The 18,424-nt window shown below is 36.5% G+C and overlaps 1 protein-coding gene across 3 annotated transcripts; it reads right to left on the bottom strand.

The window, feature by feature from the left end:
- Nucleotides 1–2,065: 2,065 nt before the first annotated feature.
- On the bottom strand, nucleotides 2,066–17,964 carry MS3_00009795 (uncharacterized protein). Of its 3 annotated transcripts, XM_051218193.1 has the most exons (6): nucleotides 17,609–17,964; nucleotides 17,157–17,569; nucleotides 15,363–16,248; nucleotides 12,077–13,187; nucleotides 6,297–6,456; nucleotides 2,066–4,989 (listed from the first exon to the last, which is right to left on the bottom strand). In XM_051218193.1, exons 1-6 carry the CDS (start codon nucleotides 17,703–17,705, stop codon nucleotides 4,729–4,731), a joined length of 2,928 nt encoding a protein of 975 aa, XP_051074031.1. In that variant the 5' UTR covers nucleotides 17,706–17,964; the 3' UTR covers nucleotides 2,066–4,728. The 3 variants fall into 3 exon arrangements, with proteins under 3 accessions (XP_051074031.1, XP_051074032.1, XP_051074030.1); XM_051218195.1 differs by having other exon boundaries at nucleotides 2,066–6,456; nucleotides 15,357–17,964; XM_051218194.1 differs by lacking the exons at nucleotides 2,066–4,989; nucleotides 6,297–6,456 and having other exon boundaries at nucleotides 7,521–17,572; nucleotides 17,618–17,964.
- Nucleotides 17,965–18,424: the final 460 nt, after the last annotated feature.

Genomic DNA, 18,424 nt, shown 5'->3' with positions numbered 1-18,424 from the left:
CAATTTCGCTAAATAATTCAAGATTAGAATGAATTGTAGATATGAGTTTTACGAGGTTTTGAAACATGGATTAACTGGTTAATAACCATAAGAATCATGATATCGTAATCAGTTTTTACTTGAATATTTAACTGCTTGGTAAATAAAGCTTAATCTCAAACTTTAATTCTTCCAGCACATATTTTAATCTTCTTTTGATAACAAACTACTTGAGATGGAACAAAAATAAGCATATTAATAATGACCTAGTATGTGTCAATGCTATTGATAATTACTTTTTTATGTACATAATAAACATAACTAAGTTGGTGACTGAACTGAGAAATATTTTCACAAGAAAAGCAAGCAAACAAACGGAAAACATTTCATGAAACATTAGAAAGTGTAGTGAAAAGTTGCAACTGAACGATTTGTTTGATGATCAGTCATATAGTGTCACGAATTAAATATGATTGGCAAAATGATAACTTAATCACCCAATATTAATGTCCTTCTTCAAAAACGTTTTACGGTCAATCACGGAGTGAAAGTCGAAAATAAACGTTGCTAAAAAGATATGAATTCAAAAGGTCCACGGTTTCCACTCAATTGCCTCCTACCGCCCAAAATTACAACATAATATACGCGATGTCTAGTAACTTCATCGAAAGAGTGCGATAACCACTAACGTACTAAGTAAACATGACAATGGTCACTATTCACTTCTGCATGAGGTCTGTCGCGTCCCGAATAGTTTAGCAGTAATGCCGAGGGTGGTGAGAGTCATCCCTCCCTCTCGAAATGCTCTCACGAGGCCACGTGTATATAGCCACTGCCAGGGAAGTCCGACTCTCTACCTTCTCGTGGAGGGGGGGTTCCTCACGAAATTGAGAGGATGAAAAGCGAATGCCTGTGTTTTAACCGGGATGGTGGACATGGAGGATCCACCTAGGGGAGTTGGATAACTCTGATTCCAAACCAATGATGCACATGGGCTCCAGTATCCTGAGGGAACAAATGGCGTATGAACTAATTATTGGTCACCTGCTACCATGGGACTGCACCTCTTGACGTTGCTCCACTGCCTTGTGGATCACACCTTTGGGCCGAAGGCTCCAGGTGTGGCCCCGTGTGAAAACCACTTTCTTCGGCCTGGACACCCGGCAGTATCTCAGCCCATACAAAAATCAAGTGACTTGTGTGGCGCATATGTAATCGGTGCCCTTTTGTACCAATATTTCTGTGTTCAAGCAAATAAATAAAATAAATAATTCAGAACGTGAAGCCGAGCGATGTAGATTCGAATCCTCCAGGGAATTTTATTTTCTTAAAGTTTAAAGGTATACCTTGCTAACGAATACCAAATAGCAAGAAGCTTAGATCCAAGGTTTCCAAGTCATATATTTATCGCATTCCCAAACATTTATATATACTCATCGATTTCAATCGATAGATGCGAAAAATTAGCTAAATAAATTTAGAATGGGATTATCAAATCAATTAGGAACAGAGAAAATAAATATAAGCGTATGACCAACAAGTAAGCGTAATAAATAAAGTGTAATGAATCATAAGCACAGAAAATAATCGAATAACCATGTGGCTAAATTATATAAAGCGTAAATGATTATTAATCACAGTATTACAAGGAGATTATAATAATTAGTCGACGACCGAATAGAATTGTGCCAATTAAAGAGACTTCAATCTAATCACTACTGAAATATGTACAGTACATAAAATTGCTGATTCTAATCTATTTGTTGAGTTGATGGATAGATTATAACTGATATACATAATTCTGACCAATAATACGTACATACTTGCAGCGAAAATGATTCAATAACCTCATAACCAAGGGTCGAAACGATAATTTAATTAGAAATGAAACTTCGATCATAGCAGGAACTGAACAGTGAACGTCTACATTACCGTCTGCATATACCACAGAATAGGCCATCGAACAGGTTACAAATTTGCTTACAATTATATTCATTTTCCTTTCGTGTACATATCCAGTTTACTTAGGAAAATAATCTCATATATATATATATATATATATATATATATATATATATATATATATCCAGAAATTTGATGAGGTTATTTATTCATTTGAACAAACCTATATGAATTCGCGTTGCATATTATACGTGACATCCCAAACACTTCATGAGAATATTAGTAAATTTAATTACTGATTTGGAAAAAAATTTTCTCCGACTTATCGAATAAGTATTAATTCTTAGATTAGGCATACTTGATACGTAGAAATTTTTCGAGTAAATTGAAAAATATTCAATGCAATGAAACTACCATAAACAGTTTATACTGGTAAGCTAAAAACGTATTTCAGAGTATAATTGCGATTGTATAATAAAAACCGGTATTTCATAATTGAATCCGTAGACAAAACTTAGATTTTATGTTCTCGAAGCAGTATTTATATAAATTATTTACAGGGTAGAAAAAGTAAAAGTGACCAGTGTGTCATACATAACACAATTTTTGAGATCTCATAAGATAACAAACGGGCTAACAATTTATTCGTAAACGAAAAGAAACCGCAACAATATACAATATTACACAAGTATTCACATAGTTAAGAGACTGACAGATCAACTACTGATATAATCGCAGGGAAACTACACTAATTGACCACCTAGATCTAAGAAAATTATCTGGTTGGTTCATCCTGCTTCCTAATCCTTAATGGTTTATGATTATTTTAAATTTTCCTCTATGTTCTTCCAGTACTGTTGTAGCTGACGCATTGTTGGTCTTAGTAGTTTACTGATGTATCTATAGTTACCGCACATTATATATAGATTACATGGTAGTCGTTTCCACCCCACCACGTATTTCTTATTTCATCAGCTAAGCGATTAACATGTATATTGAATGCTTCAGTCATATAATTTTCTATAATCTAATGGTTACTTCAGTACTGTATAATACTTCAACTAAGAAACAAAGGAATTTACCAGCATAGATAGTCGACTTCCTTCCTAATGACCAGCCGCAATATTATTCAGGATTTGATTAATACAGATGCATATTTTCTCCCTTATTCTGCTAATATGACGTCATTAAGAAATAATTACTAACTCTAATTTCAGAGCAAGATGTTAATGATAACCCGATTCCCGTTTTAAGGTATACATTAATTATGACGGTTTTTAATGGCTTAATTCAAAGAATCAATTATGAGTAGCAATTAAGTTTATTATGATTAAATACTTCCAGTACTGTATTTTTTTCAAATATATTTCACTACCAATGAATTTAGGAATGTTGACTAATATTAATACCTGGAAAATGCCAATAAAGTTAACAAATGAAGTCTACTAATCTACATTAAGTACATAAACGTCAAAGTTGAATATTTTAAAACTTTGACTAGTTGGATGGGAACACTGACAGAACAAAAGGTTAACAGAAAAGGCCAAAAGAGGTGGTCTTACGTTTACAATTTTGTGAGCATTTACAATAGAATCACAGACAATGCAAAAATTATTTACAATGAATTATAGTGATAAACACAAAAAGGACTAGTCCATGATATTAAGTACAATTACCTTTCTACAGAATCTGGCCTAAAAATTTGTAGAATCCACGAATTTTGATTGACACGAAAACCAAAATAACGAAACATGAAGCCATGCAATAAAAGAATCGAATACTCCCATTACGGTAAAATGAAATTCAAACGCTTCAAAAAATTTCGAACCAATGACAGGCACAAATGCATAGCTGTTTAGGCACAAAACATTTGAATTTTTAAAAAAGCATGTCAAGTGAGTTTGGTCACTTTAGGAATGTATAATCTCATCGAAGCCATTGATGGTAGAAAATGTTGATACATAGTTCGCAAACAAAGGTCAGAGTTGGAAGTGAAAATATGTGGCTAGTTAGGTTTTGACAAGCAACATCACCAGGAACGAAAATGTACTAAAAGAAGCCGATAAGACAAAAAGAGCGAATAAAAACGTAAATACAGTGCAACAATAAGCAAATTGAGGGGAACGACGAACGATGTGTACATACTGACAAAAGTGACTGAAAAATTCAAATTATGAACATATATTGACTACGTTACATTAGCATAAATATTTACCAGTCATCACGAAATTAGAATATTAAGGTGAAAAGAGAAAAGAATCAGAAATCGAGAGTACCATTAAGACACAAAAATACAATCTATAAAACTGTACATGTTTCGCTTTAATACAAACATGGAAACATCACAAGTAGTCTTCGAAAATCACAGTTCAGGCCTACATACTTGAGAAAGCATGGCAGGGTGTTCACGTAAAAGTGTACAGTTACTGTTGTCAAAACAGCCTGAACTCAAACAGCAACACCAAGTGATAGTTGCGGGGATGAAAGAGCCTGGTAAAAAGAGGCTAACATAAAAAGAGAAGTAGAACAGAATCGAAGGCGTAAGTTATCGTTAGTTGCTTTGGCAGATAAATACTTGTTTGCAGATCTCGAAGAACAAAACGATTATATCTCAAGCTAACTTGAGTAACATTAAAAAAACGAGAAACGAAAATATAATCGGTAGAAACATGAAAAATCTTGTACAGGAAGCAAATCAACTTGATAAAACATTTTCCGTATGTTTTTTGTAGCAGTGAGATCAGGATTTTGGCGGCCAAAATCGCCGTGGGGATAACTATTGCACTGACAATTCATGGGAAATTATAGAAAAACGCTCTTTGTTTGATAGCGATGAAGATTTGTTGTTTACCGGGAAACCTGGGGGTTAAAAGGTGATTGGTACTCTGAATCAAAAGATGATACAGGTAATCCTTGTTGAACACAAATATTTTCCCATAAGCCAGGTGGGACAAATGGTCGAATAGCAAAGAAGGCATGCTGATAACTTCGGATAAGCGTTAACTCTGAGTTTAATCGAGTTATTTCTGAACGTAAATTGACATTCTCAGCCAGAACAGTTGCCAATTCATCTCGAAAACTATTGACTAATGTCGAACGAATGGCCTCCTATAAATAGAGAAACAAAACTATTGCTTAACATACCAAGACAATCTTTATGAACACAACAGGGATCTTTGTTTCAGAAGGCACATGTCACAAAAAAGTCAAATTAATCAACAACAAATTTACTTGACCATATTAAATGCAGCCAACTGAAATTTAGTCCATCATAAGTAACATGGGACCTGGCACAAACGTGCATCAGCCTAGGTTGCTGAGATATATGAGTATAGTTGGACGAAATAAATAAAAGTAATTTTATAGTAATATCATTCATGAATGGAGAGAAATTAGGAATGGAGAATAAGGTTTGAATAAAAATAAAATCATAGGATAAAAAGTATGGGATAACACCGGAAATCAAGATGTAGATTAAGAACGGACGTATCTGCCTATGGCTGATGTCGTACTAAGAACTTTCTCTTTCGCCCTAAAGACAAATTAAATGTTTGTTTATCATCTCATTATCACAGCTATTTGATGCGAACTTGGACTTAGACTAACTGAATCTTGCGCTTATATTGCCTATCTTTTACAAAGCAAAGTAACCCAAATGACATGAGTAATGTACCAATATTTTTTGCTGCATCCTAATCTACTCAAGTTTAGACGAGTATATTAGATGAAAGTTAGCTGTTTATTTTCCATGTATGTGAATTGTGCTTTAAAATTCAATCCCATTTCTGTGGTATTTCACTTAATAATTAGTGATATAAAAACTCACCAGATTTCAATTGATTCCTGCAATTCTATTTAACGCTGTAACAGAAGACATTTATATCCGAAGAGGAAAGTAGTATACACTGTATCTGAAGCGGTTTTGATGGAAACTGTATCGTGAATGGTATGAAAAGAAATTCATGGTGTTTTTACTGTGTATATTGCAACGTGGACTTTTTGAAGTGTTGCTTTGAATCCCAAGCTATTCCTACACCAGCTAGGATCATACGTTGAGGTGGAAGGGGGCTCAGTAGAAACAATATGTCTCAGCCACCTCAATTGATGCAGATTCATAATCTCACCAAACGCTTTGCTATATTTACCTATACTCGACCTTTAACCCTATCACTATTCACAAATGGCGGACCACGCATACACAAATAATGCTCTAAAGATACGTGACCTACGAATGTCCTCGACTTTCAGTCATTTTTCATTGTCATGAAGTAAAATATAGCGAATCATTGAGCAGTATACACCCCATTTCGTTAACAGAGTGGTATAATTTTCTAAAAGCCAACCGAGCTTTCTGAATATATCCCAATATTTCATCAGACAACAATCCACCACGGTTAATGAGGTTTCCAACTTACCATACTAGCACGGATTCGAGCCTCGAGACGATCTGATAATAGCGAAGATTCTCTGGAATTTTGGTAGTATTCAACTTCCTCGGCAAAATCGCTAGGGAACTTTATACCTTTTGGTGATCCAGAACTGGTCACATTATTAACAGTTAAAGGAGCGCATGTCCTAATGTAAAAATATATGTAATAATAGCAATCGTTAAGGTAACAGTAATAGTCTAGGTAAATTTATACATAAAAGAAGTATAATCAAACGCTAAAAACTAATACACAATGGATACCAAAACGCTAGCAATAATAAACAAGGAAACTGTGAACTATAATCAATCATCTGACGAACATTGTTCTTAAAGCAACTGGAAGGAAGTAGTACATTACACTATATTAAGTCGGAATAACACTGGATAAAAAAATTGTTTATCGATGAAAACTTGAACATACTTCGTTAGGATACATGAAAGAGAATTATTCATCATTTCAAGATTCCATGTTATTCTCATCTAGTTAGTCAACAACAGCAGATAACCTAGAACTTATGTGCATTGGTTAAAGTTGCCAATGTACATTGGCACAATCAAATGAACTAATCAAACCATATCCTGGAGTGATAGAAATAGCAACAGTATCAGTTGCAGTGGAAAAGATTTGGCATAGAGAATATGATTCGATGAAATATGGGTTCGTGGAATAAAATTGAGATAATCTAGAAAATAAGGATGTGAAGACAGAGAGTGAGTGCATCTGCGTTATTTTGGACAATTCTGAACCATATCACCCAAAAACTGTCTTCCCTTAAACTAAGAGATTGAAATCGCTTCATATCTTTCTTTCTACGAACTAATTCTTTCTTCATGTACTATATCCTTATTGCGATCTTTCTTTTATATATTACCACCTCTGAATTAACTTTTATGAATCCGGTGTTCATCTTGGTGTGTTAATGAGGTGTGGGGCAACTTGGATCGATGCATATATGTCCCTGGTCCTACCTTGTAGCTGACTGACTGGCGTAGGAGTAGTCAGTCAGTCAGCTACAAGGTAGGACCAGGGACATATATGCATCGATCCAAGTTGCCCCACACCTCATTAACACACCAAGATGAACACCGGATTCATAGTAGTCACTTCAATGGTAGTAATATATAAACGAAAGATTGTGTAAAAGAATATAGTACATGAAGAAAGAATTAGTTCGTTGAAGGAAAGATATAAAGCGACTTTAATCTCACGGTTTAAGGGAAGACAACAAGTGTGCACACCTGGACCATTGTGATCGATTCTGAGTCATGTCACCCAGAGTCTCAAACCATTCGTTACGATAGTCACGCGGACCCCAACCAAGTAGTTTGCATCTACCAACATGGCCAAGACTAGAAGTTAGTGACTTCAAGGACTGATGCCAAGTTTTAGCTTGGCCGCCCCTAACTTTCTCCTACACCAGACATCCCCCGCGGAGGCAAGTGGCGGCTGAACATACGCAAAACACATGTTCCAGCCAACTCAGCTGAAGATTTATTACATCATCAATCTATTTGCCATCCTGACATGGTAACCAATGCCTAACCCAAGAATTGCTTACACTATGGTCCCAAAATAAACGAGCAATACTTCGAAGTTACCTGTGATCGAATACCAGTAATCTACGAACAACCTCTATTCTTAATGGCCATGTTTCACACCCACAAAGTAGAACGGATAAAACTTATGTGTGGTAAACTCGTTCTTTGGTTGGCGGACAGATATCTCGCCTACGCCGCAACTCAAACAAGTTGGCAAAAGTCGATTGAGCCTTCTGAATTCGTGCCGAAATCTCGTCAGGTACGGGAAAGTCAGTACTGATGAGACTCCCAAGGTTGGTGGGTCCAACTACTTCCTTCCGTATCATCAATTCAGGCGCTGACTCAGGCTTATCCGGAACTAACATTTAGCATGTGGACAGAGAAAACCCCACCTCAAACATCCTTGCACTGCTGCTTAGGGTGGTCAAAAGATTGAATCTCGTCAGCTTTTTCACCAAATAAAACTATATTATGTGTATATTCTAAGTCAACAAGTGAATCTCCTGGTAGATCAATCCCTGAAACGTCAGACGATGAAAGTGTTATCTCTAGAAGCATGTCTATGACAAAGTTAAATAAAAGTGGGGAAAGCGGACAACCTTGACGAAAACCATTCGAAGTGACCACTTCCGATGACAATTCGCCATAAGCTCTAACTCGGCCAGTAGTGTAGAAAACCTGTACACTGCTAATGACTTCATTGATACGCCTTTCAATGACAGATTGCCTCAGAACCTCAGCCAAGGAAGTTAGGTGCTGTCTGTCAAGAAATATAACTATGGTTGGGAGTCGGTAGAAATGTCTGTGTTTCAGAACCTGGTAGAGGGGGAACATTTGGTTGAAATATACAGGTTCAAGAGTGAAAATGGTCCGGTGTTCATGGTTTGCTCTTAAAGAGCTGATTTTAGACACAATATTAGACTGATTCCTTCGTAGTGACCGCATAAAGATTTTTGTCTTATAAAATAGAACGATAGGTGATCGAGTCTAGTTAGGCGGGATTAAATTCAGTTCCCGTATTCTAGTCGATATCTTAGTAAATCTAACTTTCAGAACTGGAATGTTTCCATCTTGGTGTTCCTCATTCTCGCCCTCGAGTAAGTATGGATTTTTCAATTTCACAAAGAGTTGGAAGGCCAATGTTGATATCCCATCCAGACCGTTTGGTAACAGTAGGTAACTGGAGAGTCGTGGGAGATGAGTTAGACTCGTCTCAAAAGTGTTGCACCCATAGTTCCAATGTTCTGTGCTGAAATTGGATTATTTCCCCTCTTACTAACACCCAAATTTTCAATACCGAGCTTTAGGTAAATCTGAAAATTTGTCTATTGTTCCTCACAGCCGTTACCTTTTCCATTTCGTCTGGGTTCGCTACCCATCGTAACTAACGACCATCGCGTAGACCTTTCATCAGTTTATGTTTAGGTTGCTTTTGCTCCTCATCCTATTCCAAGCCTTATGGAATAGATTACAGAGCATCCCTCCCTTCAGTAGTCGTAACCGAAATACATTGATTTTCCCTGTTTTGGTTTAAGTAACTGGTAAACATCAATGCAATTTCACAACTGTTTGGATAACTAGTCAACCTACATAATGCTGCATTCCACTTTCATGACTGACTAATTTTTTTCTGGTTGTTCCAGACTTCCTCATCAATAAGCTGAGTCTCAAAGTCTTATTGATGTGACCTCTCTACCTCCATTAAGACAAACAGATGAGTGCTTTCACTCGAACACAATCAGTCTGAATATGTGCTCCATAATGAGCGTCTTTTGAGTCTCTAGCGATAGCTGATGGTGATATAATCCATTTACACATATTTTAGGGCAGATTTGTGGGATCACCATGTTAGATAGTGCCTTTCCTTGTGCTTAAATTTGATCCTTTTAAGAATGACCAGTTGTCCACGTAAAATCGCACTAGACGATTTTATTTACACATGATAAAATCAAGGAATACAAATGAAAGAATAAATAGAAGAATAAAAGTTAACAACTATCTCTAAGTATAAAATAATGATATTGGCACGTTTATTAATTCGTATATATTTCAATTTATAAAAGGTGATATAGAGAATACATATATGTACAATGTTCTTTTTTTCAGCCTTAAAAATAATTCTAATCTCTGGCATTTATTGTTGATCGTACAATAAGCTTTATCTATATAGATTACAAATGATTTAGAGAAAATACATCTTCTATCCTATCACATCATTTTAAAGTACTAATTTTAAATAGTCTCTAATAATTATGAAATGAAAATACTCAATCATATTTGTTTATTTATTTGAACACATAGATAATGGTATAAGGAGGCATCAGATACATATGCGCCACACATATCTCATTTGATTTGTGTGAGGGCTGTGATATTTGCCCGTGTGCCCAAACCGAAGGTGGTTTTCATACGATGCCACACCTGGAGCCTTCGACCTAAAGGTCTGATCCACAATGCAGTGTAGCATCGTAAGGAGATGCAGTCACATAGTAGCCGGTGCCCAACGATTGGTTCATACACCATTTGTTCCTTCAGGATACTAGAGCCTATGTGCACCATTAGTTTGGAACCAGGATTTTCCAACTTCCCTAGGAGAACTCTCCGTACCCACCAACCCGGTTAAAGCGTCGGACACTCGCTTTTCGTCCCCTGAATTTCGTAAACAACACCCCCCACGAGAAGGTAGCGAGTAGGACTTCCCTGGCAGAGGCTATATACGCGTGGTCATGTGAGAGTATTTCGAGAGGGAGAGCGGACTCTACCCACTCTCGGTCGTACCGGGGCATTTGAGGGACTAGACGGTACCGGTGTCTGTTCACTGAGCTGAGATAATGTAAGACGCACCCATGTATCTGATTTAAACTGCCTACTTGAGTCTGCTAGTTATGACGTTTGAGAGTTTGACGTTTTGTAGGAGAGCGGAAAGCTTTCCAAAGAACGTCCTCTATGTAGCCCGAGCGACAGTCAGTGGGAGGGTAGGTAGAGACGAAGAAAAGACGATAGCATTTGTTCATATCTTCCCGCGTTTTCATCCCCCCTGTCAAGTCAGATGATGCACAAGAGAACCTGTCCTGCTGCATCCAAGCTCAGTGTTATATCAAAACCAGAGAGGTCACGAGAAGTAGCAGCCAAAACCCTAGATATATGGGAGGTATATCGTGGCGGTTTTCGATATCGACTAAGTGGAGTCAAATGATCACGCTTGGATTCTATATGATTGTTTTGTAGGCACAGCATACATCGAAACCTAAGGATTCTAGTCCTAGTTAGAGGAGCCTGTTGTCTGACTCCAATGTTTGAAAATTGAAATTTTCAACATGTAGTTTAGGGTGCAGTTTCAAGAAACCGGGGATAAAATTTTGTGAACTCGAATCTTTAGCATTGGTAGTGCTTGGTGACCGTCGTATTGAAAGGGCCGACAGTAGAAATAAAAATATTCAGTGTCACACAGAAAGTAGAAATTAGCACACAAATGAAACGGTCCAAGTTGCTATGTCACATTACTACAACGGTATAAAGTCATCAAAACAAATCCTAGAGTAGTACAGGTAGTAACAGCGTCAGTAAAGGTAGAAAAGACCATTAGGAAGGTTGAGAAGTAACGGAGAGATTTGATAGTGGACAAGAGGATTTCGAGTGCGATTAGATGATGAGAACAGTCGTAACTTTTCCTTGGGGACCTCAAAAGGAAAATGAGTTGGTAGTGGCTGTATACACCTCAGCGTGAGACCGCAGGGCTCAAAGAACAGCCCCTTGAGGCTGATCACGCATGGTTTTTCTATGAAAACTTTTGATGTATCTTGATGCAACTGGAGACTGAAATCTGTGGGGTAAAGTGGCGTATGACATGTTTAAAGTTGACCTTTTCTAAACCCTTCCTTCCGTCTTGAGAAGGCAGAAGGGAAACACTTTATTGTCGCCACAATCCGGTACAGTCAGTTGCATGGCTCTGCCTTCGGACCTTGATTAGCGGCTTTAAGTTTTAACAGTATCCAATTGACCTTGTTGGCATGGCAGGACCTGAAACGATGTCTTCCATTCACTATAACTCTACTGAGATATCACGATAGACAATCCCTACCACCAAACCAAGGTAAACTAAAGATACTAAACCAGTGTTCTTTGAAGTATGACTCCTAACATTCAGTTAGTTTTTGGGTCAAAAAATAAGGAAAAACTTCAGCAAATATAAAGATTACCATGTATATAAAATGAAAAGGCACTAACCTTTTGACGATGTCAGAATTGTACAACCTATTATTTTTAATTCTATTCAAACGACTGATACACGAGCTGTCATCAAAGCTTTTTGAACGGCGACAAGATTGCGAGTAAGATCCACTATTTTTTAATGATTTCATAGAAAAACCACCCGAATTGTTAGATTTTGAAAAACTATATTCAGATTCGCATTTGTTGATCAGTTTTGCACCTTCCGTATTTATCAGACGTTGTACATTTGGATCTATAGATAATATGTTAGTACATTCGCGTCCCAGGTTGTTATCATCATCGGGTAGTAAGTCCAACAATCGGAGTCTAGATTTCGAAATTTCCGCTGAAATTTGTAATTCAAGTGGAATTTGATGAGGCCTGTTGGGAACGAAACTAGAATTTGGACTAACTGGGGGAGCATTATTTGAAATAGCTTCCGAAGTTTTACAGCAACAAATTTCATCCATATGCGAATTGCCACATTCAGAGGTACGGTTGGAAACCTTTTTGGAATCCGTATAGGTGGAATCTGATTTGGTGACAGTAGCCATATCTGAAGTTTTTAGAGGTGCGGTTGCTGAGTCATCATAATGTTGTTCCAACTCCGTAACAATTGACAGCTTATTTACGTAATTTGATATACCCATGTTTTGTCGACGCAAATACGCAGTAGCAGGGTCTGAAGCATATAGAGGAGTTGCAGAACTATCTGGAAATTCGATTTTGTCACCCTGAATTCTATTTTCTCTTTGCGATAAAGAGTCAACAGAGTCGGAATGTTCGTAATGGCCATTGATTGCACAGGTTGACTGGTCCTTACATTCCAATTCAATGACATCTTGCGAAGCGTTATCGCAATTCCCACAAGAATCATAAACTGGTTCAGAACTGCGTATGTGAATAGCCGTGAAAGGAACTTGACTATGAACACGAAGACCATTATTCCAAAAAGAGAAAAGATTAGTTCCTGCAAACCCATTACTCAAAACCATTGATTGAGCCTCTAATTCATTCTCCAGGGCATCTACTTTCTCATGAGCGTGTCTGGAATGTGGGTCGACAGAAGCACCGACATGTGCAGAGTCATGTGTGGCTCGTGGGAACACAGATAATTCTTTATCTTCTGTAAACAAAAATAAAAATGTCAACTGACTATTAGTGTAAAAGAAATTCAACCCGCTTCAGAAACACAGTCTCCTTGTGTCAGGAAGAATTACATATGCAACTCAGTAATCTTTACATTGCTAGCTAATCCAGTTAGACATATTGATGTAAATCGTATAAATTCATTTATTTACTGACTAATTTATATCAACTACTGTCTAGTTCAATATATTCTAATTTGACTAATGGCCAGATATGAAATACAGTGTAATTATGATAGTTTTGAATCGATGGTGAAAGGTTGTTGGATTAGTTGTGGATTTGAGGTGGGTACATAAACAAATCAACTAAAATCTTACTTTCTTCCTTGTGTCAGACAACAGTAATCTTTGATCCACTATACAATAGCAGGTAAATAGTCAGATCCACACTTATAGTAATTAACAGTTTTCAGAAGTTATAAAACGTAGATGTAACAGTATTTTATCAAGACAATACTTCCCGAAATTTACTACGAGAAAGCGACTAGTAACAAATAAGCAGAATCTGAAGTTATTTATTCTCTTATATGAAAATACTACTGTTTTAAAGAAAACAGAATCCCACCTTGAAACTGTTAAGGCTACCGAAAACTTTAAATGTAGTAGAATATGAATAATCGTTTCCGTTAATACCACAGTACAATAGAATTCTCAGTATACCACTAATCTAAACTCCTACAAAGGTCCGTAAATAGTAAATTATGACACAATTTGATTATTATATCAACAAATATGATTTAACAAAACCGAATAATAAAAAATAGGCTTCAATCTGTGAATCGAATGGTTGGAAAGCAGTGTCATGACCAACTACTACAATCTTTACTATCAACCATATAAAGTAACCGGCATATTTATCAGTTTATTTCCTGCTTAACGGGAACTCGTTACACAGTAAACCTGAAGTAACATAGTATACTATGCATATAGATGAACTTATTGTTGGAACGTTGGTTAATAACAGCGCGAAAATCAAGGGTAGCATTAGGCAAAGAAAGCAAGCTACGAGATACCCAGTGATGACAGATAATATAGGACAGCTGTTTGAAACTACGGTTAAAAGCAGTCAACTCCTAATTTATTGACTGTGAGATCGATATCAAGCCTGCCCCAGCTCTTAGCAATGTTGAGCACTAAAACTAACTTGAACTGAGGGTGTAACCGACTTCCACAAGTCAGTTTTAACCCACACATTTAGTGTACCTCATAACCAGTTAGCTGGTGAATGAGTTAATGAAGTGGTAACCTGCGAATTGTGCTATATTCTACGCTACGTATGACTGATCACCGCCAGTGATCATCGTGAATTCGGAAAGGTGTTTCAACTAAAAAATAAAAATCCCAAACGAACACCACCCGACGCAAATTTCTCACAAAACAACTCACTTCAGACTTTTACGAGACCATGTGCCTAACCAAAACATTACATAATAAGAAAGACTTTCTAAGTTGTTGATACGAAAAGTGAAATGTGGCCATGTCAAAAACTATAACTATAGTCGAAAGCTGGTATGTTTAATTTCCAGGAATTAATGCAAATTTATGTATCACAAAGATATACTTAGAACCCTGAGCTAATTAGTGATAGTCTTCTGTAACACTGATTAAATAACCACATGTTCCTTGCCAAAAACATCTCAATATATGGAGAGATATCAGTATACACCTATACTAATGCAAAAATAAACATATTTGTCTAATCCTTAAACTACCACAGAGAAGTCAATGCAAAATTTCCGGAATAATTTTTGCATGGCATTACATTTGTGAAAATCGCAGAGGTTGAACTGAGTTATTTCCAACACAGCCAGGAAATCATATTCGAGCCTCTTCAAATAAATAATTTTCAGAAAACACATCTTAAAGCACTGTCCAGAACGAAATTTTCACTCAGTTTTAACTTCAACAGGAATATATAGTCAGAAAAATGAGAACAAAGTAATGTTGGTGAGTTCTAAAATACAATCCCTTTCTGATAGGTTTATTACTTCAAATGATAGCTGGCACATAATTTAACACGGAAATAAGACGAATCCTAATCCTAAAATCCCAACAAATTCCAAGTTAGAAAGTAAAAAGTTTGTCTCTAAGATGATCATAGAAACCATTCATATAACAATGTAAGAAATAATTTTACCAAAACTCACCAGTACCTTTTGGTATGAAACATGACAAACACTTGATTCTTTTGTTTGCCAAAGTCGTAACAGCTTTCTCGCGTACAAACGACCTTTTTTGAAGCTCACTAACCCAGTCAGGGACAGCTTTTAAATGACAATCGTGTACAGAAAACCGACCATAGGACCACTGCTCTACGGTTTCATGTATCCGAGCCTTACGAAATCTTGAAGCCGGTTGCAGTGGTGGGAGTGACGCTGCAGCCATAGCAACGACGTCCGACGTCAAATGGTTGTTTACAGACACAGTCGACTCTGTGTTGCCCGATGATGTTGATGGGTGTAGGTGATGCAGACAAGTTATTGGTTGATTATAGCTACCATGTCTGGAATGAGGAGATAGACCAATATGATATGTAGGATGCAGTACATTTGTTAAATTTACCCAGTTTGAAGTATTTGGAGGATCCGAATAATTATTATTGACCATATTGCATATTGACCTGGAGTACGACACGTCCGAATTTATTCGAAACCCGTGAGGGTCAGGTATTGTTCCTTGATCACGTAAATGATACGCGATGTTTAGGTTTTGCTTCGAAGATGGACAGTAATCAACATGGAGCGGAGATTCTGATGATGACACTATATTCGATATGATAGGGTTTATTGAAACTAGGTCACATGGGTCACGAGAATATGCAGGGTAAATAGATCCACTCTGGAAAGGTTGGAGACATTCTGGATTTCTAGGATGTCCAGAAGTCGGAATTGTTATGGGAGATAAACAATGGTTTTGTTGGTAGCCATCTTGATACATAGATGTGAACTTTTTACCATAAACTTTGTCAGCAGAATCATATGGCCTGAAACGACCGTTCAATGGCTTTACAAATGACTGAGAGTTTGTAGATGGATGGAACTAGAAAGAAAAACAATATTGTCTAAGCTTTTTGACGACAGTTATTGTCCTTAAGATTAATAGCTGGTTTGGAGCCGATCTGATGAGTCATGACCTAACTCCATTTGTCTTGAAACGAAAAGGTATATATATATATATATATGCTTAAACTAGTTGCTATGTGTAGTGAAGCTTAACTTCAAAAGAATCGGTCGCATAATGTCGGAATAGAAGTATTTATAGAGATTCCACTATCAGATGAATTGAACGAGAAGCATGGAATTTTACTGTTTTATTAATTTACATTACCATATTGCTTGTTTAACTACTGGTTGATGTACGGAAAAATGCCCTAAATATCATATACTTTAAATTGAGGTTATTTCAGCTCGAACTGAAAAAATGACGATTTGAAATAGTGCGTTTAATGCATGCATATAACTTGGAATCTTAGCTTGAAATTATCCCGAGTGCTAAGAGGCCTTCAGGGTATAACATCTGTAAGTTATCTCTAACTTGAAATAACTTACCTGGTTTATACCAAACTAACCTGATTTAACCTGATACATACCAAAAGCACATGTAAGCAATAAAATACTAACTACTAAAAACCAGAACTTTATTGTTAACATTTTTCCACGTGTGACAGGTTTAGCTTCCAGATCAATTAACAAGAAACAACTTACTCGTTGTTCATCTCGTAGCAAGTTATTCAGTGACACTAGTATAGTAGATTCGCTTTATAAGACATAAAGTAAGATATCCACATTTTTTCAAGATCGAAAATATTCTTTCCAGAAATCTCTCAGAAACATTAAAAACATAATATTACACGTGAACTAAAGGCATCTCTAATCAATATAGCTATTTGATAGTTAAACTGTTGAATACAAATACTGTTAGCAAGTGATTTACTTAAATAGACTTACCTGACAGATGTCCCCACCATTTGATGGTTTAACTGGGGTTGGAATTACTGAACAAGAGCGAACGTCAAAACAGTTTTGGGATACTATCCTTGCATCTCTTATTCCATTTCCATCATCGTTAATTTCAATATCATCTTCTGGGTCATCAAAGTCTTCAAACTCCTCAGCTTCGATAGATCCGGATCCATAAACATCATGAATAGCTTCATCACACATAGTGTTCTGAGGCATTAAAACACCATCCACTTGACTGAAGTTCGAGAAAGGCAAAGTTTCACAAGTTTCTGTGCCATTCCTTTCAGATACATTGCTGTCTATACTTGTTGCACGTTGTTTAGTCCTTTTGACTTTTGATAAGTGTTTTACGCTAAGCAGCATAAAACCTGAACCTGTTTCTTTTGATGAACAGTTATCTGCTTAGATTAATATTATTCCTCGAAAACAGAACTTACGAGATTTACTATGAGCACTCCGGGTACCATTGTGAATATCTGGATTTGAAGGGTCCTTTGAGTGACAATTATTGACGTTGCCTTCCAAATCGCTCATGGATTAGGACTTTCAAATAAGTGTAACTGGATCAGTGAAACAGACCTCAGCTAATAAGTGCTTCGGTCAGTTTTGACTGATATTAGAAATAATGTGCTTTTTAGTGAATGATTCTTTGACAAAGAATGGATCTGAAACATATTTCCCTTGTGATAGATGACAAAACTGGAAACAGTGGACATGGAGAATCCAAACCACCCGCCGCTTCAATTTTGATTGTTGTACTCGAGTTTTAATAACTATGGTACATTCAAACAAACTTTGAATTTATAAAAAAAAGTGTCCGGTAGGTGATTCTGGAAGACTGCATAATTTTCAAATCTTAATTATGATTTTTTACTGACGGTATCTATTTATACGATGGCTTGAGTCACAATAGTGTGAGGTTACAGATGCTTATTAATGGATAACCTAATATAAACCATATTTTATTCATTTATTTAATGGCTTTATTCAATATTATAATTTAGTGCAATATAGAATTCTCAGCACACAGTAGTTCAACAAGTTTTCTTACACACGAAAACCAGAAACAAAGACAAAAAAGAAAAAAAAGGTTAAACAGACCGAAAAAATGTACACTTTTTAAAGTAGAGACATGTTAAGAATGAAGGTTATTGACTAGGTTAACTCTAACAACCTGTTCGTCACAGAGTATATTTGCTAGGTAAGGTATTATAGAACTTTTATACTTTTGCTTGAGTGCATGGGTTTTTATG

Source organism: Schistosoma haematobium, chromosome 1 (assembly GCF_000699445.3).
Source record: "Schistosoma haematobium chromosome 1, whole genome shotgun sequence".
Taxonomy (NCBI): domain Eukaryota; kingdom Metazoa; phylum Platyhelminthes; class Trematoda; order Strigeidida; family Schistosomatidae; genus Schistosoma; species Schistosoma haematobium.
Note: the sequence above shows the minus strand (reverse complement) of the source record. Positions and strands in the feature narration are given on the sequence as shown.